The 26,251-nt window shown below is 29.3% G+C and overlaps 1 protein-coding gene across 1 annotated transcript; it reads left to right on the top strand.

Annotated features, from left to right (window-relative positions):
- The first annotated feature begins 8,174 nt into the window (after positions 1-8,174).
- LOC111033770 lies at positions 8,175-25,969 on the top strand. Its single transcript, XM_022314685.1, has 23 exons — positions 8,175-8,550; positions 10,969-11,075; positions 12,526-12,616; positions 12,727-12,915; positions 13,728-13,797; positions 13,881-14,007; positions 14,103-14,175; positions 14,273-14,454; positions 14,537-14,705; positions 14,921-15,100; positions 15,310-15,466; positions 16,080-16,185; positions 18,179-18,404; positions 20,457-20,563; positions 21,781-21,871; positions 21,964-22,155; positions 22,691-22,760; positions 22,957-23,083; positions 24,077-24,146; positions 24,331-24,512; positions 24,566-24,734; positions 25,139-25,318; positions 25,395-25,969. The coding sequence occupies exons 1-23, from the start codon at positions 8,364-8,366 to the stop codon at positions 25,550-25,552; spliced, it is 3,210 nt and encodes a 1,069-aa protein (XP_022170377.1). The 5' UTR covers positions 8,175-8,363; the 3' UTR covers positions 25,553-25,969.
- Positions 25,970-26,251: the final 282 nt, after the last annotated feature.

The raw sequence follows: 26,251 nt of genomic DNA, 5'->3' as shown, positions 1-26,251 counted from the left end.
ATATATTATAATGTATACGCCGAAAAACCGCGTCCACCCGATTCGCGGGTAGATGGCGACACCAACGAGTATAATGAGACGTGGCGTCTGCGTGGTGGCGTCCGACGGTCGTGACGTAGGCGGCGTGGTACAGGCGGGTGTCGAGAGTCGGGGATGGCGTGGGGAGGGCGCACGGTGGCCCGACGTCCGTGACGTAGGCGGCGCGGTACACGGACGGCCGTGACGTAGGGGGCGCACGGTGGCGCGGTGTTTCGGCGTCCGCGACGTAGTGTCCCGGCGTCTATGACGTAGGTGGAGCAGTACCAGCAGTAGGTGGGGGGAGGGGGTGACGCGGTGGCCAGGCATCTATGACGTGGTGGAGCAGTACCAGCAGGAGGTGGGGGAGGGGGTGGAGCAAGCAGGTCGGCGGGTGCTGGCGCGGGGGTGGAGCAGTACCAGCAGTAGGTGGGGGAGGGGGTGACGCGGTGGCCAGACGTATATGACGTAGGTGGAGCAGTACCGACGATAGGTTGGGGGAGGGGTGGCCAGACGTCTATGACGTAGGTAGGACGAGGGGTTTGGTTAGGTTAGGGGGAGGGGTGGAGCAGGGTGGAGCAAGCAGGTCGGCGGGTGGTGGTGCGGGGGTGGAGCAGGGTGGAGCAGGGTGGAGCGACCCAGAACCGGCTATTTCATACTACTGGTATAGTATTGCAAATTACGATAGCTTTTCAATATATTAATATAGTTTTTTGATCCCCAATTTTGTGAAATTAAATTATAAAGGTCACCGATAGCCAAGATGAACTGGACGAAGGCGGGTTTCCACTATGTGGCATGTACACGAAAAATGTTCAGCTATGTCCACCAACACGGTAACGTGGTTAATAGTGTGGTAACCTAGCCTAACCAACCAATCACAGCAAAGAATTTAAATGAACGCCTATACAGTATAGTGCAGGAAACCCGCCTTGAGTAATACACACTTTTTAAGATATCTTAAGCCGTGGTTATGCACTATTAACGAAAAAATGTATTGTTAGAAAACATATCTTTTCAGAAAGTCGTAGTGCCTACAAGTTTTTGAGTCAATAATAATTGTTCAGAGGAATATTAACTTTCAAAATGTCTAACAACAAATGATACTTTCATTCTATACTAAAAAGTTGGGAAAACTGAGCTTGGCCACGATGGTTCTCAAACTGCATTATAGTAAGTAATGCTATGTACATATAATTATTACTAACTACGTATTATAGTGCTAAAATGCATGAAATATAAAAATATACGCTATATATACCTACAATTATCAAACAAATGTACGCAGTTAAGATATTATTGTTATTCTACGTGAGATATAATAATAAGTAATAACCGAACATTTGTTGCTGGTTTATCTTTAAATAGTAACATAACTCAATGTAATATATTTTACCTGGATAGAATGAAATATGCTATGTTTATTATAATTTAATTATTAAATACCAGGTACTATAATATTATTATTAATATAAAATAGTACGTGCCTTAGGTCGTTTACAACATTTTACGTGCTTACAGTTCAACTGTTGATATCCTAATAGTTACGTTTACTTAATAGGTAGGTACCTATTTGTACTTCATTATCTATAAACAACAATATTTTTTAATTCTGTTTTGTCTATTTTTATCTTAAGTACTGATTTTGAATAATTGCAAGACTGGTTTTTTATAATTTTTATATTATAGACAATTTTAACAGAACTAAATAAAATAAAATAAAATAGTAAAAAGTAAGGAATAATTCCAGAATTTTCAGTACATTGCTTACAAAATTAAATGCATATAAGTTTACTGTTAACCGTTTTTTGAGTTTTGTAATCATAAAAATTATTCAAGAACAAGTTTTCGTGATTTTGACAATGTGACAGCAAGGTTCCGTATCAAGGATCAATAGAAAGTAAATATTTTGTATTTAGCTCTGTGTATATGATGTTTCACGAAGGCCAAATTTGTATTTACTGATAAGTGGTAATATTATATTATGTGCAGCTGAAAATTGATAGCTTTGCAAACATTAAATTAATTAAATTATGTATTTATAATATTTTCCAAAACGGTAACGATAACCATAACTATGTATAGGTAAACGTGTAATTATGTGAACGACCGGCAATTTGATTATTTTTGATAGACATTAAATCTATTTTCTTGGTTTAACCGAGCTTAGCAAATATGTTATTGGATAATATAAATCAGTTTTTTTAAAAATTTTTATCTCAAATATCCACTACATTTTCGTTCACCAAGTTGTATATTTTGCAGCGTATACCTACGATGACGTTTAATATTGTTTAAGGATCATGAAATTCGCATTTCTGTTCATTTTATATCTGAAAAACTAATTTTAAAAGTACTAACCATTTTATCTTTTTACGTGTGAACGTAACTACCGATTATTTCTAGTACACCTAACATATTATGCATTTGATCGATGTTTGTTTAATCACATCGCTATATGTAATAAATATGTGATATTGTATGGTTATAGTAGTTGTGTAATATGCAGAATGTTGTTGGTTCATTATACGATAATATAATTCGCTAGACAGGTATATTGAATAATATTTTGAAAATGTCAGAACTTCTCAGCATGGATAATATTACTATTAACAGATAGATTACAAATGGTTTAAAGTATTTTTACTATTTTTTAGTATTCCGAACTTAATTTACTCTGCTTTAAAGGCTATCAAAAATTATTATCAAACATTTACTGTAAACTACTTCTGTTTAGTAATTAGGATTTTAGTTACAACAGTTACCGTTTAATCTTTCAAAATGTTTTAACTTCTATTTGAAAATATATTTCTTTATATTAACTAAATTCAAAAAGTGTACACCCACGTGTATAATTATTAAACTTTTCGGAATTATATATTTAGAAAGTAGATTTTTGGTTGTATCAAATTTGTATTATATTTGGGTACATAGGTATTTAAAAATATTCATATTGATTTTGCGTAAATTTAAAAATATGTTTGATGTTTATATTATGTATCCATAGGTAGTCAAATTCAGCGTGTTCAAACTTAAAAATCTAAAATTCAATAGAAAGTTATAATTATACAGCATGTGGTGAATTCATTTTGTAGATTAACTTTTCATCAAATTTATTGTTAATTAAAAGTCGATATAAAAGAGTATTTACTATTTAATAAGTTGGATATTTATTGTATTTTTATGTAAATAGACTTAATAATGAAGTAATAGTACCTGTTGTTGTATGTACAATTAAATAGATGAAAACATAATTTTCGACTGTTTTATGAAAAACTTAAATTTAAACTGGTATTGGTTAGGTTTTGCAAAGTTTCGTTCAAAATACACACAATGTTATATGATTGAATGTCTACAATATTTTTTGGTTATTCTTATACACATTTTTAAAAATTGGTTTATTTGATTCTGAGTTAGGTTTGTGTTGGTTATCCTGTAAAGAATAGCCTTATATTTATCAACAATTGCATCCATAGTTTGTATTTTGGAAATAACTAACACATATAATAATGTCCCTTGCACCACGTTCGACTTGTAATATTGTCACACAGACGGCAAACCTATCTTAAATTAAACTTGGATAATAATATGATTTTAGAATTGAAACACACACGAAACTACTGTTTAAGACAATAAAACAACGTAGGTAGGTTGCCTGTGCTCGATGACTTATGGGTATACATTTAAAAATTATTTTTACAATCAAATTTATTATATTATATAGTGACAATTTTGTTTACAAATAAGAAAAACAGATACTCTTCGAAAATTATAAGCTCCTGACTCGTCGAGCATCAATACCACCAAAATGACATCATAGCACCTATTGCTTATAAAAATATCTCAGTCTCGATTCGATCTCAATTCGTTTTTGCAAATAACTACTGGTAAAATAAAGTGTACTTAAATTATACGTTTTTTAGTTATCTATTATAAAAGAGTGCGAATTTCCAGTGTTCGGGAGTTGCTACAATAATGCGTGGCATTCGTGTGGTACTGCAGCTACGTAAGTACCTATATTAATTTTTGAGTGAGAACACTGCTTCCACTAACTCGAGAAAAAAAAGTATTTTACGACAAATATAAAAACCAGAAACTAAATTGCTTAAATTATTTTAGGTCATATACCGTTCATTTGTTATGGCAGCAAATGTTTTGAGAAAAAACAATCTACGAGATGTGCTGGAAAACTAAGTTTCCTTTGATTTATCTGATAGATGCGTTTTATTTCGAAAACCACTTCCTAATAATAATATTATATTATATTATCGATCGGTACATAGACGTGTTTTCTACTTCGTTACCCCGTCCGAGAGGCAAATATTATAACCAACTTTGGTGTGGCATCCTCTAGAGATTCGTATAATTTATATTTAAATAAAATCATTGAAATTCAATAGCCTTGCTGTATTATTATGAGCTATAGTACAAATTGTGATCTAATATAAAATTCAAAAATATTAATTGATAAAATTCAACGAATACAATAGGTTATATACATAAGAATTATAGCCTATCAAAAACTTACACTCGAAATATATACACGTAAATCGGTGATAAGTATGTATATGCGGAATGTATGAAGTTGTTTTTTTAAGAAATAAAAGCAAATAAATTACGATGTGACCCTAAACACGTTATATAGATTGTATAAGGTGTGTATACTTATAAATTATTATTAGAACAACAGATAAATCCTTCGCTACTCATTTTTAATTATTTAATATTGTAATAATTAATGTACCTATATTGAAACCATAAAATTCATACTGTTTATAGTTTAAATCTTAAAATAAATGATTAAGATAAAATATATGCAAACTCATATTTTATCAAAGTTAAAAATGAACACGATAAGTTATTTTTTAGTACATATATATTATGTATATTATCAAAATAAATCATTTAAATCATTAACGTCTAGAAGCTGAAATTATTTTTTAAAACTTTCAATAGCTGAAATGATTTTGATCGAAATAATAATGGCATTTATTTCTTTATAATTATTGTCACCGATTTTCGAGATTTAAGACTAAGCAAAACTTTTACAGTATAATTCGTATTTAATTTCTGGGTGAAGAGTTGAATGAATTGATATTTGAAAGTGGTTTCTGGTAGCAAATTGTATTTTATTGGTACATTAGTACCCAGTACCCACCAAAAGAATAATTTTGGCCAGTATTTTTCAAAATAATCGGGGAAAAAAATTATCATAGATTCTTGAAACTTATGCGAAATGTTTATTTATTTATTATAATAATTTTTATACATGATAACATCATAAAAATATTTTAACACTTACTGAATTATTTTACATTTGATATTGTGTTTTATATTTTATATTTTTCATTTCTTTTTTCTATATGTGTCCACAAAAAAATTTTTAGACAGTCAAAAACCTTGAAAGTTTAATACCTAGTCCTCGTAAGTTTTATTATAACTATTTTAAAATAATGAACGAAAAAACTGGTATTTAAATGAAAGAATAACGATTTTAGTTATTTTGATGCAATCAAAAATATTATTCATGGAAACTTGAAACTTTCAACATATATCATCATATTTTATACACACAATGTCATTTGAAACTGCAATGTCTTCGGCAAAAAATAATTCAAACTACCATCGTGTTACTGATGGTAAAACTAATTACTTTAATAGATATATAAATATATTATTTATTTATTTTATTTTATTAAATAAGGGTGTATATTATAAAATATACTCAGTAATATAAGCTAGCTGACAGACCGTCATCGCTTAGAATCCAAATTTAACACATACTTATGAATTACGTTGAATTAATTCTCAATGACGAAGTACACTCGACACCAGAGCGGTTACCTACTCCCCCTTCTTTTTAATGATGTTTTGAATGATTATATCATTATTGTTACCTTTGCAAGATTAGGTCAATGCCCGGAGTAACAAATGCGCTGAACTCCCGAACCTTACAGTATTTAACCAAATGTTTAAAATATAAAACGTAGAACATTTATTTAAAACATAGAATTATAGTTTAAAGACCCATCCCTACCGATTATATTGTATTATGTTATTATAAAGAGGTATATTATCCGATATGATTCCATCATAGTAAATTATCTTGTTCAAGATAATTATTGCTTTCCGTAAATATTATTTTTATTGTTATTTCTCATCACGACCATTTATGCATTCAACTTTGTATTCAAATACGAGATCATTATTTTAAACGATTATAAACCTCATGTAAATATATGATAATACCTATAATGTATTAGCTAATAAAAAAAATTGACGAAGTATTAATAAAACAATGATCATAATATAATGAACTCTGTGTTAAAAGGAAAATGCAGTAACTTTATAATTTATTATTGTCTTAATATAAGTAAAAATAAAATGCTCAAACTTTTTTATTGTTACTCATGACGCTATATTGTTTTAATAATATATACTTACACTAAACTTGGATTTGGGACTTTCACTGCTGTGTACATTCATAGTATAATAATAATACAGTAATTATTATAAATGAGTAAACTATTATTATTTTCTTTTTATTTATTTAAAAAAAAACCTCAACTACCAGGGTTTTTGGCTTTTCTGAAGGAACACGTTTCATTTTATAATTTCTAAATATTAAAAGTATAAGACAAAGTAACTTAAAATGATACATTATAACTTATAAGGCTGAAGTTATTGAAAATACATATGATATTGTCTATGTGTTTTCTCTCTGTTGGGTGATAGATTTTGCATAGATCATAGATAATTATTATTATTATACCTACCATTCTTTTTTAGTTTCGCAAAATCTGTTTATAGGTAAGTTATAACTTATGACCATTGAGCAACATAAAATAAATAATAATAGATCATTTGGACTCAATAATAACCTAGGTACCTACCTACATATTATTATTACGTCGTTGTCGTGTGGGTAACGAAACTTCGTTTACGCCAAGTGCAGTTAATTTTAATTCAAATTTAAATATGGGGTATATAGTAACAAGAAAAAACATAATATGTTATAAGTTAATGTTCTCCAAATTAGAATATAATTTAATGTAGTTGTGTTAGGACGAGAGACTACAGTTTAGAAACCATTGGTGTAAGCAAAAAAATGAAAACACATACTTAAGTAGGTACAGTTAGGTACTTAATGATTACTGCTCTTGTATACATTGTCAAAGTAACGATAAATAATTTATATAATAACATGATGAAACACAATAATTATAATTAAATACACTATAGGTAAGGGGAATTTTAAATATATGTTTATTGTGAATAAACCTGAAAGGAAATTATAAGTAAAAAAATAACTAATTATGTAATCGGCTATCATTTTGAAATAATAAAATGTTATGCTTGAATAAACACGGTGAAATTAGTTCAAAATATATCTGCTAAAAAATTGAAATATCTACTACACAAAGTTTTTTAAACTTAATATAAATTATGTTTTGGAATTTTTTTATCATTAGTATCTATTTAAAGAATGTTTTACTGTTTTTAAATTGCATTGTTTTGTTTTCATATTATCCCATGTCGGGGACATTTAGAAATTTTAGTATTGCACATAATTAATAGTTTTTTTATTTTGTACAAAGTTTAGAATAGTATGTGCGGGGAACTCCGCCAATTTATGGTCTAGAAGTGTAATTCTAAGCCTCTAAGGTCGTATCTAGACTTAAGGCTTACAAATAAATCCCACATACGTTTGTTTTTATACTTGTTTTTCACTTAATTATTGTAGACAAACGATCGAAAAAATATTACTGTTAGATAACACAAAAAATCCCACTCGCATACCTATAGAAATCCATAATTTCACCTACCTTCCATGCAAACATTGTCGTATATTGTTTAGTCTTAAGACAATTGTCGTAGACAATAAAATACTGACGGCAACAAGATGTACGTATAATAATAATAACAATAATAATATGTAATATTATCAATCTCATTCTATCCAGGTATGAATAATATTGTGTAATACACTTATACACACGACCTCGATGATACGAAATCAGTTGGGCTGGTTGTGCTGAAAATGAAACTAGTATTACCTCTCTCACTCTCGCTCTCAATGCAGTGTACCTCCGATAGATATGGAGGGAGAAACGGCGACCGAATGGAAGAGCACAGCAATAATATTGTGACCTACCTACTCTCATGCGCGCGATCGGTTCTCGAGTTATTCCGCACTCACGCGGGTGAACGTATATACTATATATTTCTATTTACACGTGCGTGAGGAGTCGTTGTCGTCCGCTCCGATTTTTCGCGAAAACCTTATCTAAGGTGTTTCTCGATCGTCAGACAGCCATTTAACACTAATCTGAATAGAACCATATACCATGTTGGAACCCAACGTGTACAATATTGTGTTGATCCCGTTGGCGATTTTGATATCGTACGCGATATGGTTGAGACTCCGGAAGCCACTGGAATACCGGCGAATTTCATCGCACGTGCCGTCGGTCACGAAAAGCCTTTGGAGCGAATTGCTGTTTTCGTGCACCATAGCAATGAAGCACCCTAGAGGTACGGCTCTATTAAACCTCGAAAACCATATTATTATTTTTTTTTTTTTTTCAAAAATACGGGCAGAAGCTCAAATCTATAATAATACTATTCATTAAAGTTACTTTTTAATACATTCTTACAATAATTAAAATAAAATATTGATAATACATTGATAAGAAAAGTTTTTTGTGCTTTATTAACTATAATGTTGTTATAGCACGGAGGTACAATCATAATAATAATATTATACTATGAAGTTGTAAAATAGAACAATCCATATATTCCTGTACACCAAAAGTGCCGTGGACTGCCAGCATGAAGGTTACCCATGAAACCTGCCGCAGGTTTTATAATTTTGTAATCTATTAAGCCGCTTAATTTCTCGGGATAACTCATGTTTCTTTTGACTAAACTTAAAATTATTTTGAGCCAATAAATTTTAAAGAATCTTTTTTGGATTTGTATTGGAATTCGAGTTTTTTGTAAAAATAAATCATTAATGAACTCTGAGACCGTCATTTGTATTGAAGGCTGACAGTTATACTTTTTACATGGATCATGGATCACTACTCAGCTAATAAAAATGAATCAGCAAACCAACTATTATGTTTAGTTATGTACATAAATAGGTACATGTGGGAGTAATGACTTATGCATAACGCATCCCCGGTAATTTGAGTGTGTAATCAACGGCAAGTCTATATTAAATAATATTATACTATTAAGTATAATATCTATATTCATGTGATCTTAAAATTTAAATTAAATAATAACAATATGTGTATCTGCTTACAATATTATTTTTTTTGAAAAATAATAAAATATGACGATGTTTGTACCAATACAAACTTGAGGGAATAATACAAATATGTCAAAATTATTTTCAATTCCATTATTTTAAAATTTGAGTCATTATTACCAACTGGCTACATGACTACTTTATTTAATTGATAGAAATGTAAATTAAACAAAACTTTAATAGTATAAATAATTTGTTTTAAATATATATTAGCATTTACGATAGTTTGTATTTTTAACTATGAATTCCACAGATCATAAGTTTTTACACTAAATTATTGGCTGCATTTAAAAATCTATGTGTACCTCTTTAATGATTTTTAAAATTCCGGAACAGATGAGTAATTTGATAAAAAATATAATTTTGGAATTCAATTAATTGCTTACTCATAAGTCATAACATACCATACACTACCTATAATATGCCTTAGTTATATTTCTGTTACAATGATGATTGCAATATGATCAGACATTGTTTAGACGTACTTTAGTTAACTCCTCAAATATAATATTACAACCTAAATCGACAATTATAACCTAACAATCGACGAATTGTACTAACTCGTGCAATTAATTTTAGCTTGGACATCATTAACGCGGATTTAAAGCTGAGCCGTCGATTTCACGACATAATAATCTAAAATAACAGTAATTCAGTAATTTAATCATAATTTTTTTTTTTATAAATAACCATTTTTGAACTTTTTGAGTTAACTCGAATGTTTTGGTTAGTGTTTAATAGATTTTTCTATTGGAAATTAATTCTTCAGTGGCGCACAACGTTTTTACTGCCTACCTAAACTTCTAAGTTTGTGGCAATACATTTAAACTGGATTTGTCTAATTTGTTGCTTCCCTTTTTTGGATTCCGAACGAATTTTAAACGTACAATGCTTTTATTTTTATGGATACACTTTTTAGAAGTCTAGTCGATGATTGGGAGAGGTATAGTTTTTCGATTCTTTGAATAGTTGCCCTAATCGTAAGTTAAACTATAAAAAAGTATTCATAAAATAAAAAAGTTTTAGCAGACGTAGTTTTCACCGACCTGGTTCAAATCAATGCCTCGATATTTCATTGTTTTCAAATTCGTTGTTACAACATAAACGTTTTTTGGTGAAAAATTGCATTTTCTTTTTTGAAATAAAAGGTTTAACTTCCATAATATTAAAACAAATATCTATTGGTTTTGTAAGATTAATTAATTTCTCTTTATCCTTTCTTGGTTGAACTCAAACAGACCTAATACAATTAAACTATGTATATTATATATTATGAGTATATAAAATGTAAATAGTGGTCGAAGTATTGGGGGGATACGGTGGGATGGCATCTCTCTATTTTCTATAATTCACATTTTCCCCCCTTCCTCTTATTTTTTACGAGTTTTTACGCGATATATGAGAACTATATAAATCATAAAAGGCATCCACTTATTTGAGCCACTTCGACCACTGATGGCACAATCAATACATTTTTATAACAAAAGTGTACACTGTACACATGTAGTATTTATAATATTATAGTTGACCTACACAAAATTGAAAATACTTTTTCTATTCAGTTTTTGGTACCTATTAAATAGTTGTTTGTATGTTGTGTTTAAATAACTCGTCTTTGTTTTGATTAACAATTTTAGACTTATTGCCATTCTTCATGGAAATATTTCAAAACAACGGTCCAGTTGTTCATGTCAATATTACTGGACGGTCATATGTATTGTTAAATGATCCAGATGACATAAAAGTGAGTACATTTTAATAAATATCTGTTCCAAATAAACTGTACTACAGTTATTTAAAGTCCTTCAATGTTTATATCGTGTGCCCATTCCTCTACATCGATTATGTAGGTACGCATTATTTAAACGATAATTTACATTTAAAACACGTATTGTGTGAATAAAATAATACCTAAATGGTCAATAATGTTTTGGATACTAACATTATTTTAATTTCATAAACGCCTCCATTATAACCACTCATAATCTACTTATCGCAAATATATGTACAATTAGACTTCATAGAAATAAAACATGAGGAGCCAATGGCCTCGACATTTCTTAAGACTTTAACATAGTACTATCTACAATTTATTTATGTTTCATTATTTTTTTAACGCTCCAAAAATATAAGCTTAAATATCGTCCATCTCTAAACTATGAAGCTCATTACATGTAACTCGTTCTATCGGTCGTTCAATATGTTTCACTTTCGGTGTGGCGTCCTCATAATAAACTCATTATTGAAGTGCCGCCAGCGGACAGCTCTTTCATCAGGCCCATATATTAGTCTTATAACTTTTTTATGAATCATTTAACTAATGATTCAGTATTCAGATGTTATCTATTCTGCTAATTGTACAAATTATATAATGTAGACTATACAGTTTGTAGAATACTGAATAGGTTAGGCCTAGGGTAAAAGGTTCTAAAAATATATAGATATATTATCACAAATACTAATTACACGGAATATGTATTATATATTGTTAGAAACTATATTTTTCGACCACTAATTATTATTTTGAGTACAAATATTTTGAACAATTGAACGAATTGATATTTTAATTCTAAAACTGTATTTCATTCGTAATGCAGATATCACAGTAGAATAAAAATGGCGGTATTGATGTGCACGAATAAAATAAATCATACACGGCCATACGGGTCATTAATTAATTTCAAGGTCTGGGGTAAGATAAACACTAAAATATATATTTAAAAAAATGTATATTTTTTAACGTCATCATTATAAGTGTAAATATACTAATGATTTATAACCTAGATTGAATGTTAGTTGATTTACTTCTACTTGAATTACAATTAAATAAAAAAATAACGATTAACAAATATCTAAAAAAACGTGTGTAATTATGGTCGAATGAGTAATAATATGATGAAAAAAAATTTGTGGGAGTTCATTTATTTAAAAATAAACCCCCGCTGGATGATATGGTATAGTGTCCGTTAGGATTATAGACACAAAAACCGACCACATTCTGAGTCTTCCAACTTTGATCACAAAAGTAAAAAGAATTCTAAATGAATTCAATTGAAATCTAGTTTCGAGATTTTGTAGAAATCGTTTGCGTTTTATTTTTCTGTACAACATGACACTGTTTAGGCAGTTTTTTTAATTATCTGAATCCTTTCCTTAGAAAAATATGTAAATAAAACCATGTTTGTATTGAATAGATCCTGTTATCCAGTACACAGTACATAAACAAAGGCCCCGAGTATGAGATGTTGAAACCGTGGCTGAACGACGGCCTTTTATTGAGCTCAGGTATTATTAGTTATTTACGTAAATTATACATCATATTTGATTTTAAAAAAACACATACATATAAGACGGCTGATAGCTGGCATAATAGCATGTCAAATATTATTTTTTAGGTTTGAAATGGCAAAACCGTCGGAAGCTATTAACCAACACTTTTCACTTTAAGACATTAGACATGTACAATCCTGCCGTCAATAAGCATGCAAAGGTATTTACAAAAAAGCTCTTGGAAGCGTGTGCAGTCGATAAAGAAATCTCCATCATGGAATACGTGACGCTATGTTCTTTAGACATCATTTGTGGTAATTATTGTTATTGTATTTTATTAAAAGTTCGAAGATTGTGACTGTCCGAAATATTTCGCGTTTGAAAAACCTAACAAATTATGTATAAATATATAATAGTAGAATACGAAAGATTTCAATTCATATTGTGAATTTGAGCTCAAAAAGATATATTTTTTATTTTTATGTACCTATAGGTAAGGAATAAATATATACCTAGCTGGTTCCTGGAGGTTTCTCAAAATAGTAGTTCATACCACGTAACCAAAAAATTATTAATGATATTAGGATAATCGGCAGGCATTTACTTATAGCAATATTAGTATACTATCATTTATTATATTATAATATCCTAGATTGAAACACCGCCTCCGCTCAGAATCGTTTTTCGTATTCAATGATATATCCTTGAATTCAAATTTAACACAGTAACCAATTCAACGCCTTGTACAACAGAAAGGCACTCACTAGCACACCTTTCTGTATTTATATTAATTTTCTACTAATGTAACTATGATAAAAGTGATAAAATATAATAATATCAAACATGTGACTGGCGCCTATTCAGATACTCAAATAATATTTATAGTTTATAATAAATGATAGATATTGTTAATTCTTTAGTCCAAAACATAAAATAATGAGTAAAAGCTCAAACATAAACTGCCAAAAAACATTAAAACACATCTCTACCTTTATTAAACCAATCAATCAATCGATAGTTCTCTCTGTTTAATACAAATATTTAAAATTGAACTCTTTTAGTTTAAATTTCGGTGAATTTAATACATATAACTACAAAATCTTAATAAACTAATTTTCTGTCTTAGAAACAATCATGGGCACTGAAATGAATGCCCAAAAAGGAAAATCAGTTCAATACGTTCATTCCATTAAAAGGTAAAAGCTTAATTTTAATTTATATTTAAATTTGTAGCAATACTATACTGCAACATGCTAATTTATGATTATTGTTTTTAAAGTGCTTGCAGATCAGTGATTGATCGAGTTTTCAAATTTTGGCTTTGGAATGATCTGATCTATAGAATAAGCGAAAGTGGTCGATCGTTTTTTAAATCAATTAGAGTGTTACACGATTTTACCGATAATGTTTGTATACTAAACAATCTATAGTTTTATATGTGTTGTCTATTGAAGTCGTTCTAATTTACTACAATAATATTTGCCCATAACTATTATTATAGGTCATCAAACGTAAACAATCATTGTTAAAAAAATCTGAAAATCAAATTGTGCAGCCTGAAAACAAACCATCTGGTACGTACTTACAAATTATAATTATCAATTCTCCTATCCAACATTATATTTCCTGTTTAATAACAGTAGATATTTTTTCGTACCAATAATCGTTTAGAAAAAAGGATAACGAAATCGTTTTTGGATTTACTTCTCGAAGTTTTGAATGACAATCCGGATCAGATGACGATCAAAGACATTCGGGAAGAAGTAGACACGTTTCTCTTCGAGGGTCACGACACCTCTTCCATATCGATGACGATGACTCTTTTATTGCTAGGGATGCACCAAGATATTCAAGTAAGATGTGTTTTTTTTTGTTTTTTAGTGAATCGTTTTTAAGTGTGAGTTACATTTAAAATATAAAAACAGTAACTTTAAGGATCGCGCTAGAGAAGAGCTACATGGTATATTTGGGGACTCCGACCGAGACGCTACAATGGAAGACTTAAACGCTATGCGATACTTAGACGCAGTCATTAAAGAATCACTCCGGCTTTATCCAAGTGTACCGAGTTTTACCAGAGAATTGGAAACAACTTTACAGCTCAGTAAGTATTTACCTTACTTGAAATTATCGTCGTATAACGAATATTGTGGGGAGAATTTGGCCTTATAATCATATGTAATAAGAATAATAATTTAGTAAAGGGAAATGGAAATATTTCGAATATATGTATACAGTTAATTCCCTATGTTTCGTGTTGTATATAATAATTATTATGTATAAATATATAAAAATGTATTGGTATTATTTTTTCCCTAGAGAACTATAGTATTCCACCGATGACAACAATGGCGATATTTCCATATATTTTACACCGGAATGAGACCATTTTTACAAAACCTGAAGACTTTATTCCTGAAAGATTTTTAGACGAAGACAATAAATCAAAATTTCTATTTGGTTATATACCGTTCAGCGCAGGCGCAAGAAATTGCATCGGTAACTTAAATGTTCTTATTTCATACAGTATTCCAGAAATAAAATAATTAAGTATTTTCGTATATCTTCGTATTATGTCTACGCCCTACGGTATACCATGTGTATAACAAATTTGTTATTGAAAAATGTTTCTTTCTAATACTGACCTAAAAGTATTTAAAAAAAATAAAACAAACCATGTTAATCGGTTCGATTAAATATTGTTCTAGGACAAAAATATGCTATGAACCAAATGAAAACCGTCGTATCGACCGTCTTACGAAATTCAAAGATCATATCTTCGGGATGCAAAGAAGACATTAAAATTAGTATGCAATTACTTATCAGAATAGAGTCACTTCCAAAAGTGACATTTTGTAAACTTTAGTTTTTAAGTACATGATGTTAAAGTTTTTTGGTTATCATACATGTTTATATTATTTAATACATTTGTGATTTTTAGTATAACAGAAATGCTATTTACTATCTATAATTCCTTTTTTTTTAAACAGGAAATTATTAAAATTATTTGTTATGGTAATTATAAATAAAATAAAATATAATCAACCATGTTTCACATATTTGTTTACAGTTTGTGGATATAAAATAAACTAAGCTAAAATGTTAACAGTAAGAATGATGGTAACAACTAACAAACGATATTATATGTAATATGTATTCTGTTTATTTCATTTATCTGTACTGATTGTGGTTTTTCCCGCGGGAGTAATCATCTTTTATGATGAATTAAAGAAAAGATATAATTTTGTATGTTCAAAATTGCAAAACCGTCGGCAGCTCATCCGCCAACATTTGATCGCTTCAAGTCATTAGACAATATATTTTATATTCCTCCGATAAACAAACATTCGCTGATATTAGTGAATTAACTGTTGGACGCATCTTCAAAAGATAAACCAATCTTTTAGTCGGAATAAGTGACTTTGTGTTTTTAAATATTATATTTTGTGGTCAGTCGTTATTTCATTAATTATTATAGTTCAAAGTACGCAAAGTGTAACAACACTGAAATTGTAGTTCGGTTTATTCGAGTGTTCGAGACTGTTTCAACTGAATACGATCAACTCCCTTGGAATAAAACCATTGTAACTATATTAATTGTAAATTTTTCTAAAAATATTTAACTCTAATATCGTATAATGTTTTAGGGACAAAGTATACTACTGACCAAAAAAAACAGCTGCAGCTACAGTGTGAATTACTGTTTTGTGGAATGCGTAAAAAAATATTTCTGGTCCGTACTAATCAATATAATAAAGACATTATAATTTTGAACTGGTAGAGGTGACGTTTAATTATTCGCATAACTCAATGAGGTGTAGAGCGAATATAAAGGTTATCTGTATACAATTTTGGGTGAAAAAACTGTATGAACAAGTGACTATACTAACCGATCATTGCAATTTAAAGAGTATAGTATATTTTATAATTTATAATCTTCAAATATTGTATTAAACATATTCCATCCGTTGTTTTTCAACCTGACATACTAACTAAAAAATATGTGTGGGTCAGTAAAGTAAAGTAATAGTTAAAACATATTTTATAACTAATGAAAATAAAGCTCAACAAATTAATAAGTTACAGATAACCACGGACGACGATCAATTACACTTACTAGTTTTTCATTTGTATTTATTTAAACATCAATATTCCATTATTTTGTATATTGACACAAATATAATGGATGTTTGTTTATTGAAATTCGTCAACTTTAAATGAATTCAATTTGATTTTTAAGAGAATCATATTTATTGTAGCTATCGCTTGTTTGTCATCCGTTCAGCTTGATGGTTGTCGTTCCTCTTAAATCGTATATTATGGAAACTAATTCAAACCAAATATTTTCACTCGTGGACCATCGGGTATAAACATAATGAATAGACCTCACCTCAACTAAACCTGATCTAATACCCTACTGCGCAATCGAAATTGCCGAGGTGTGATTTAGTTAGCTCGTATTTTTTGGTATTGGTGATCCACACCATTACAGTTTTCATAATTTTATAATTATAATATTACGTATAGTAATATATACTATACATACATCACAGATTCGTGTGTCATCTTTCATTCGTTCTGTGATATCACGGAGTCCCACCATATAATATAGACATAAATATTTTCAATTTTGATGAGTAAACAAAATCTATTGACTATTATAGTAATCGTTCGGCCTGCTAGATATACATCTGCCTAACTAGTCTCGTTTGATCACTTACTCAGTGTATTCTTACTGACAGTTTGGTATAAATCTATCACTGAGGATACACAATTACACACCGTAATACCGAATACCAGTAGTGATAGACAACATTTCAATTTGTACCACGTAACAGTACCTATATTATAATGACGTATTGATAAAGAGCTCGAAATATGAGATGACATAATATTATAAACAATTTTAACGCATTTAATTTTATAAATCAAATGTTTCTGTTGAATAATAAAATACAACAACATTAATAGTATAATTTATTTTTATGAAAACGTTTATTAATGTTGATTATTGTTATGTTTAAAGAATATAATTATTTAGTCGCTTAAGATCAATTTAATTTGTTTTCATTCTTAAATCCACCATAAATCATAAACAGTAAAAAAAGATGATTTTTGTGTAAATTGATTGAAAATTAGAAAAAAAATAGAAGATAAAAATTAGTTATTTAGATTCGCGTGTCATTTCACATATATTGTTTGCTACGAAGGATCCCATCATCGTCTATAGAACTCAAAAAATCATAAATACCTAATGACATAGTATCATTACGGTTGTATTATTAGTTATTACAACGAGAATTATATGCGCTACGGCTGTGACCTCGGGAATAATGTAAATCAGTATAGTCACATTTCGGGTGACATCGTATGCGCCAAACTGCGTCAGATCGGTGTCGATCGTCGTACAAAATTATACTCACTTTAGGTACCGGGCACGTTGCCTGCGCAGCTTTACATAACAAGCTTGTGTAAGATAATCGTTTATAATAATACATTTTTTATTTAATATTTATATATATTGATATATAATATGGAGACGACGGCTGCAATAATAATTTACAATTCTTCCTCCAGGCTGAAATAGCGATTGATTTGAAGGGATTTCCGAAAGAAATGATCGAGCTGAACTTTTTCAGTGTGGTGGTGGTACCGTTGGTCGGTTTGATATCGTACGCGATATGGTCACGACTTCGCATGCCGGTGGAATACCGACAGATCTCGTCACATGTGCCGTCCGTCACGAAAAGCTTTTGGAGTGAAATAGTGCTTTCGTTGAAACTCGCGATGCTACAGCCCAAAGGTACTTATATACGCCACTCGTAATAATTAGTTTTAAATGATTTTCAATCCAATGACGGTGTGTTATGACGTAGGTGTAATATTATTATGTAGACGTACCAACATTATCCGTTATTTCGTCAGTTCGTCTGTATACATTGAAACAGTATAAGATGCACCTATAGCTGTATTGTATTGTGTGTAAGGATTATTTGATAAAGTCAAGCACATTTTTTGTTGAAAAGTATCCATTTTTTTGAGGATATCTTTTATAAAAATCAAATTTCAAACCAGTATATTTAGTTTTAAGCAAATACCTAACGTTTGAACTAACGTATAAGTGGACCCAATTTTTCGAGTTGCCGAGTGTTGTCCCTCCCCACTATAATTTATAGCTAAAGACCGGATTTTGCATAAAATGCATGTTGCTATTTTCAACATCATAGACATGCAGTCAATGAGTCTCCATAAATCATTACTTGATTGATTAAATATCAAAATATTATAGTGCATATGTTTCCATATTCTGAAGTTAGTGCATGTTTTGCATATTTTTGCATATTTTATCAAAAAACCGTACAAATATACACCTAACAATCAAAAAATGTGTTGAGCAAACATAAAAAAGAGATTATAGGTACGTTTATATAATATTAATATGAAATATTACATCTCAAAAAATAGTCGGGCGCTAAAAATAGGTTAGGTTATTGTTTTTCCAATTAACATACTACATTAAATGTTTCGTTCTTTATTCCTATTTATATCACTATATCACCAATGTATCTATTATTTAATTTTTTTACAATGTATCAATGATTAAAAATTAAATTACAATTTAAAAAATTAAAATCAAATATAACATGTAATAAAAACTGAAATTTAATTTTGCATGTTTTGCATCTTTTTCTTGCATATTTTGCCTTTTTTTAGTGCATGTTTGCATGCATATTTTAAAATTTTAAATGCCTATACAACCGGTCTTTACTTATAGCAAATTAACACTTTGTTGAAAGTACAATTTGTATACCATATTTATTGAAACTCGCATGAAAATAACATTCTGCTTCTGAATAAAAAATTAAAATAGAATGCTGTAATTTAAGTAAAAACTTAACAATTACGTATGGTTGATGAAGTAAAATTTCAGAAATTTAGTATTCAAGAAATTGCTAGAAATTAAAGAAATTTAAAAATGTTGTTTTATTTTTTAATAGTGCTTACTTTTTTACTTTAGGCTTGTAACATAAGAAATATTCACTGCATTTTTAATATTCATTACATTAAAAAAATACTGTACAAATTGTATTAATTTAAATACCTATTTTGTTATTCAACATAATTAACAAGTACAGATGTAATAATTATAATATTTAACATTTGTGAGGATAGTATATCATTCGTAGTATTGCTATTTTATCACAACAAAATTAATATAAATAAAAACAAAGAACACAGTTTTTTTTTAACTTCTCTAGGAAAATAGGTCAATTTAGAAATTTCAAAATGAAAATTTATACTTAGAAATTTCCTACCTACATTACTAGGTGACTGTCAATTTTAAGAAATTTAGAATTTGATGAAAACTTCAAAATACAAATCAAGGACTTAATTAAATATACTTAAATAATTAAGATTGAAACATTTACGTATTCTTAAATTTGGCTAGAAATAAAAATGTGAAAATAATAATTTCAATAAAAAACTATTAGGTACAGCTTAACACGATCGATAGAATAGTAGATTTCATGAACTAAATCAGACATGAATCAGTTGCCATTAAAATCACATTTTTTATACCATTTATACATAAACTTCCTAGAGCAAAATGCTCCAGTTTCCGTTCACCCATTATTTATGCATTATTATTTACTATTAGGTACAATGTCTGGCGTAAAAAATTGTAAGTAAATATGTAAATAAATGAAAATTAAAATAATTCATTAATAATCAAAGAATAAATACAATATCTATTTATAACTCTATAAGTGGCATACAATGAACCTATTCCGTCAAAAAAAAAACAAAATTGGATTAGATTGATAACATTATATTTTTCTTACAAATTATTTAGATATATTGCCATTTGTAACGGAGCTATTTAAAGATAATGGTCCAGTAGTGCATTTTAACCTTTCAGGTAGATCTTACGTTTTACTGAACGATCCAGATGATTTAAAAGTGAGTATATTTTTGATTGGTTTAAACATAATTCATATTTTATTATTTTATATGATCACAGAAATACGAGTTTATTTAAGCCCCTAATATCCAACAAACTATTTTTGTGAATTTAATAACAGCTTAACATTTTAACAGTTACAAATGTTGAATCCAGACAATTTCTTTGGGGGGGTCGACGACCATTAAACAATAACTTATTTATAGTAGTTTGGATACGTTTTTTAAAATGTAGTTTACCTCCAAAATAAGCCCAAAGATAAACTTATATTTTATAAGATTATAACAAATAGCTTAAAAAACATATGTTGAAAATATTTTTAACTGCAAGTTAAAATACCCTTATAATTGTCATAAAAAATATTTATGTCTTATAGCAAATGTATTTGTGTAAATCGAAGTACTATTTTCAAGGTTAGATCGATCACTGTACGTAGGTACTATGTTATTAATCAATAGTTTTGTTTTTATCACAATAAATATTTATAAGATTTTGAATTTTTTATAATAATTAACAAATCATTAACAACTTTTAAGTTATAGTTTACTAAAAAATTGTACTGGTTTACATATCTGTAATAATAAAAAAAACAATTAAAAAGACTAGCGAGTTTCTCGAACAATAGCCGGATATGAAAAATGTAAATGAAAAAATATAAATGTCAAATTGAATTTCCACGCTACCAACACCGCCACTATACTATTCACCTCAACCAAACCCGTAGAGGTGTAGAACGGTAACAAAATTCTGACAAACCTGCACACTAAACCATATGATGAATTTGCATAAAAAAAAACAATAATATTAATGTAGGTGTCAGAATTAGCCTGCAGTCTATTAGTACCAACGTCATAATATTATCCCAACCATTATATCCCATACGGCATACCTTTACTCCCATAGGCGTCACTTGGTAGACAGTAGGTATTGTACTGAATACTGGTCAGGTTGTGAAGACGAAACCACGTTAATGGTTAGGTCAGATTAGGTTTATTCGAATTTATCAATTTTTTCTATACACACATGTTTTGATTGCAATTTGCAGACCCACAGAACTCCGCAGTTCGTTCTAATAACAAATAATAGTATTAAGTAGCTAGTACATCAGCTATTACAAGAGCTGTAAATTCAAAAATTTAAAAATTTGTTGTCATCAGCTATTGCGGTAAAATAATAATCGTATACTATAATATTAATAATTATGCATTTACTATAGGTTCTACTATCTAATATACAATATATCAAAAAAGGACCCGAGTACAAAATGTTAAAACCATGGCTGAACGAAGGCCTTTTATTGAGCTCAGGTATTTTTCACACACTTAAATGAAACGATAACGCGTAACAATTCTGGAATTAAAAAATAACAGATATTTCCTATCTATAATATTATATACAGGTCAGAAATGGCATAGCCGGCGGAAGCTCCTCACCAACACGTTTCACTTCAAAACATTAGACATGTACAATCCTTCCATAAACAAACACTCGCGCATATTGGTAGATAAGTTATTGGACACGTTTGCGAACGACGATAAAGAAATCTCCATCGCTGAATACGTTACTTTGTGTTCTCTGGACATTATGTGTGGTAATTTTTATTACTTACCAATAAATTATCAATGCTAAGTGTACAGACCACAACTGAACTGTGAATATGGACCGAAAAACTTGTGACACATTATCGAACGCCACCGCTGTATTGATTTCGTTTTCAATGGCTTCATAATTTTTTTTTCATGATTGAAAATAAACATCCATTACATACATTTAATATCTTAAACCGTGTTTTTTGGTAATAGATAAAAATATATAATATCTATTCATAATAACTAAGAATTTTATTTTCGTCTATATAATTCCATTGAAAATATATATTATAATGATAATATAATGGCAGAATTTTATATAAGAGGGCACTTTTCATTGCACGAATTATATACCTATATAATGCGCGAGTTCAATATTTTCAGTTCAGTGAGTGTGACATGACCAAAATATCTCTGATACCATGATGATAATGGAATACATTATACATAATACATAATATAAACAAAATAAACCAATCAAGACCACTATTGTGAAATTCGTATGCATTAACTTCTTAAGTATATTGTTTGTTTTAGAAACAATAATGGGCACTGAGATGAATGCTCAAAAAGGTAAATCAGCTGAATACGTTCATTCGATTAAGAGGTATACTCACATTTTAGAATATTCCGATCTACTTACCAATGAAACTAAATAAAGAATAATTATTGTGATTACAGTTAAAAATCATTATAATTTCTAACAAAAAAAAAATATTTAAATTAGTATATATTCTATTATATGTAGTTACTTAAAACAATACATTGAGTTATAATCATTTATGATTTTGTTTGTTTTTAAGTGCTTGCAAATCGGTGATTGAACGTATTTTCAAATTCTGGCTGTGGAATGATCTGGTTTTTAGAATAAGTGGAAGTGGTCAAAGTTTTTTTAAATCAATCAAAGTTCTACACAAGTATACTGATAACGTTTGTACATTCAAAGCATAAATAATACTTTTTATTAAATATAACCTTTAATTATTGTTTACTGTTATAATCGTATTATTAACACCACCAACGAATAACATCAACAGTAAAATCTGCAAGGACACCATAACTATTTTTCTCGTGATAGATCTAGATATGACATGACATAAAATATTGTGTTTTGTTAATAATTATTCTATCAATCATCGATCACATATATTAACCTAATAACCTATAACTTCCACGTGGTGCTCCCTGGGCGTTTTTTAACTGCTAAAGATCTATTAACTTGGCAGTCAAACTATATCGTTCATAACGGCCTCCTTGCCTGGTTATACCTGAAACTGGAAGAATACTTACAGTGGACTTCATCGAGCTAGATAGTTAATTCCGAGACTGGAGATTAAAATCTAAAACATAACGGAAGCATCAAATGCCCAACTCAACATAGCTTTCAACGGAGTTGTCCTAAATCATAATCACCACCCAAAGTATCTTGGCGTAATATTTGATCGTACATTTAAATCGTTCCTTAAAACTCATCTTCAAAATATGTGGTGCAGGTGCACACTTAATAGAGTCCGTACTCCCCATGGTAGGTGTGCAGCTTCCTGCACAAATGGGACATACCAAACTCACCAGAATATAATTTGCGGATCAATTATATTGCTTTCGAATGCCCAAGCCGTTCCTATCAGGGACTCAGAATGGGTTGTCCCATAACCTCACCCACATTTATTCAGTGCCTGAAGAAACTACTATAATATTACTAACTAGATCTACTACTCTAATACCAAATATTATATTGATTTGTTGACTTAATAATATTATCCACTGTCATCAATATACTACTATAAATTGTATTATATTTTAATTTAATTTAATTTAATTTATATTTTCATGTAACCTTTTTATCATTATCTAATATAGTCTATATCGAAATCACAAGACACGAGCTAAATAAATAAAGTATATTGTTTTATTTTCATGTAGGTAATTAAAAGTAAAAGAGCGTCGTTGAATAACTCTGGAATTGAAAAAGCGCAGTCAAACAGTAAATTTGGTACGTACAAATTAAAGATTATCGTTCTTTTTCTCGTGCATCGTGAATTTCAATATTTTTTTATATTATTGATACATTATTTAATTATTATTCATTATTAATTATTATTTTTTTTTATAATAATTATTATTTGTCTAAATTATAAAGATATTATTTACACACATTTTAACTATTGACCGTTTAGAAAAAACGCATAAGAAATCGTTCTTAGACTTACTTCTCAACGTCTTGAACGACACGCCGGATCAAATGAGCGACAGAGATATTCGTGAGGAAGTAGATACGTTTCTTTTTGAAGGCCATGATACAACTTCCATTGCGATGACGATGATTTTGGTTTTACTAGGGATGCATCCAGACATACAAGTAAGAATTTTTTTGTTTCATTTTACATTTTAACAATAATTGTTATTTAACAGGATCAAGCCAGAGACGAGCTACGTAGCATTTTTGGATATTCTAACAGAGATGCTACGATGGAAGATTTAAATGCTATGAAATATTTGGAAGCCGTAATCAAAGAATCGCTTAGAATGTTTCCAAGTGTACCGGCCTTTACGAGAGAACTAGATAAACCATTGCAGCTCAGTTAGTATTACTTCAAATATTCATTATAATATTTTAAACAAATTATTAGAAATTTAGGTACTCTTGTGTTTTAATTTGTTCAAGTGTCTATGAATAGTTTTGATTTAAATATAAATCACATGATGGTGTAATTTTTTTTTCAAAATAAAAATGAATGTGTATTTATACATTATATCATTATGATACTGCGATGATTTATACTCAAATTATAATTATTTGATAAATAAAACAAACTTATATGTTTGAAATTCAAAATTTACAATTAAATGTCAATCAAATCAATTTTGATTAAAACTAACTAAAAATACAATAATGCGTTGTGTTATAATATAAAGATCGAAAGAGGATAGATTGATTTTAAATTGCATCAAAAAATTGTTGTATAATATTGTTTAAATTTTCAGATAAATATACTATTCCTCCAATGACTACAATAACAGTATATCCCTTTATTTTACACCGCAATGAAGAAATATATCCAAATGCCGAAGAATTTATCCCTGAAAGGTTTTTGGACGAAGAAAATAAGACAAAATTTATATTTGGATATTTACCGTTTAGCGCCGGCGCCAGAAACTGCATTGGTATAGTTATTGCTTCTGCTATGGAACATTTTTAACTGAGGAATATTTCCGTTTCTTAACTTGGCTTATGTTTTAGGACAAAAGTATGCAATGAATCAAATGAAAATAGTTGTATCAACCATATTAAGGAATGCTAAGTTTGAATCCTTAGGAAGCAAAGAAGATATTCAAATTAGTACACAACTAATCATAAGAATAGAGTCACTTCCAAAGATGAAATTTTATAAGCTTTAAATCTTTAATAATATTTATTTATTTATTTAATTAATTATTTAATAATTTCACGGGCTGTGCCCTATTATACTAAGCGTAGTGAATAGATATAATTATAACTATATTTTCGTAAATATTTTATTTCATTTAAATACATAAATTGTAATTACTTACGTATAGGTACCTATGTATACGATTCATTTATTAGCTATGGATTGGTAGTATATTTTTAGCCAAAAAGTATTTTAACAACTGTACAAGACGATGGTATTATTTCAAATTTTGGGCCTGGGTGTAAAACTTACATCAGTCACGATTCTACTTGGAAGTGTACTTAGTGAACTAACTATTAATATTGAGTTTGATCTACTCTATCAAATTCGTGTTGTTGAAAAACATTATTGCAATAAATAATGATGATATTTAATTTAATTTTAAGGATGGTAGCTGTCATTTATTCGTTTCTGCCCAAAAAAAAAATCAAAAAATTCAATTTCCATAAATAGCTAAAACAGTATATGTATTGGAAATATTATGTATAGAAAATGCTAATATAAATATTTGGTAAGAAATTCAAGTATCTACGGTTATTCATTTTTAAATTATATAAAATATGAATACCTATTGATTTTGTCAAAAACCGGTATTGGGTAATAATGTTGTTGTAATTTCCCGATTACCTATTTTGAAACATATTGAGATCTTTCGATTTCGACTTTC

This window comes from Myzus persicae, unplaced genomic scaffold (genome assembly GCF_001856785.1).
Source record: "Myzus persicae strain clone G006 unplaced genomic scaffold, MPER_G0061.0, whole genome shotgun sequence".
NCBI lineage: Eukaryota > Metazoa > Arthropoda > Insecta > Hemiptera > Aphididae > Myzus > Myzus persicae.
The sequence above is the reverse complement of the archived record's forward strand: the minus strand, read 5'-3'. Positions and strand labels throughout refer to the sequence as shown.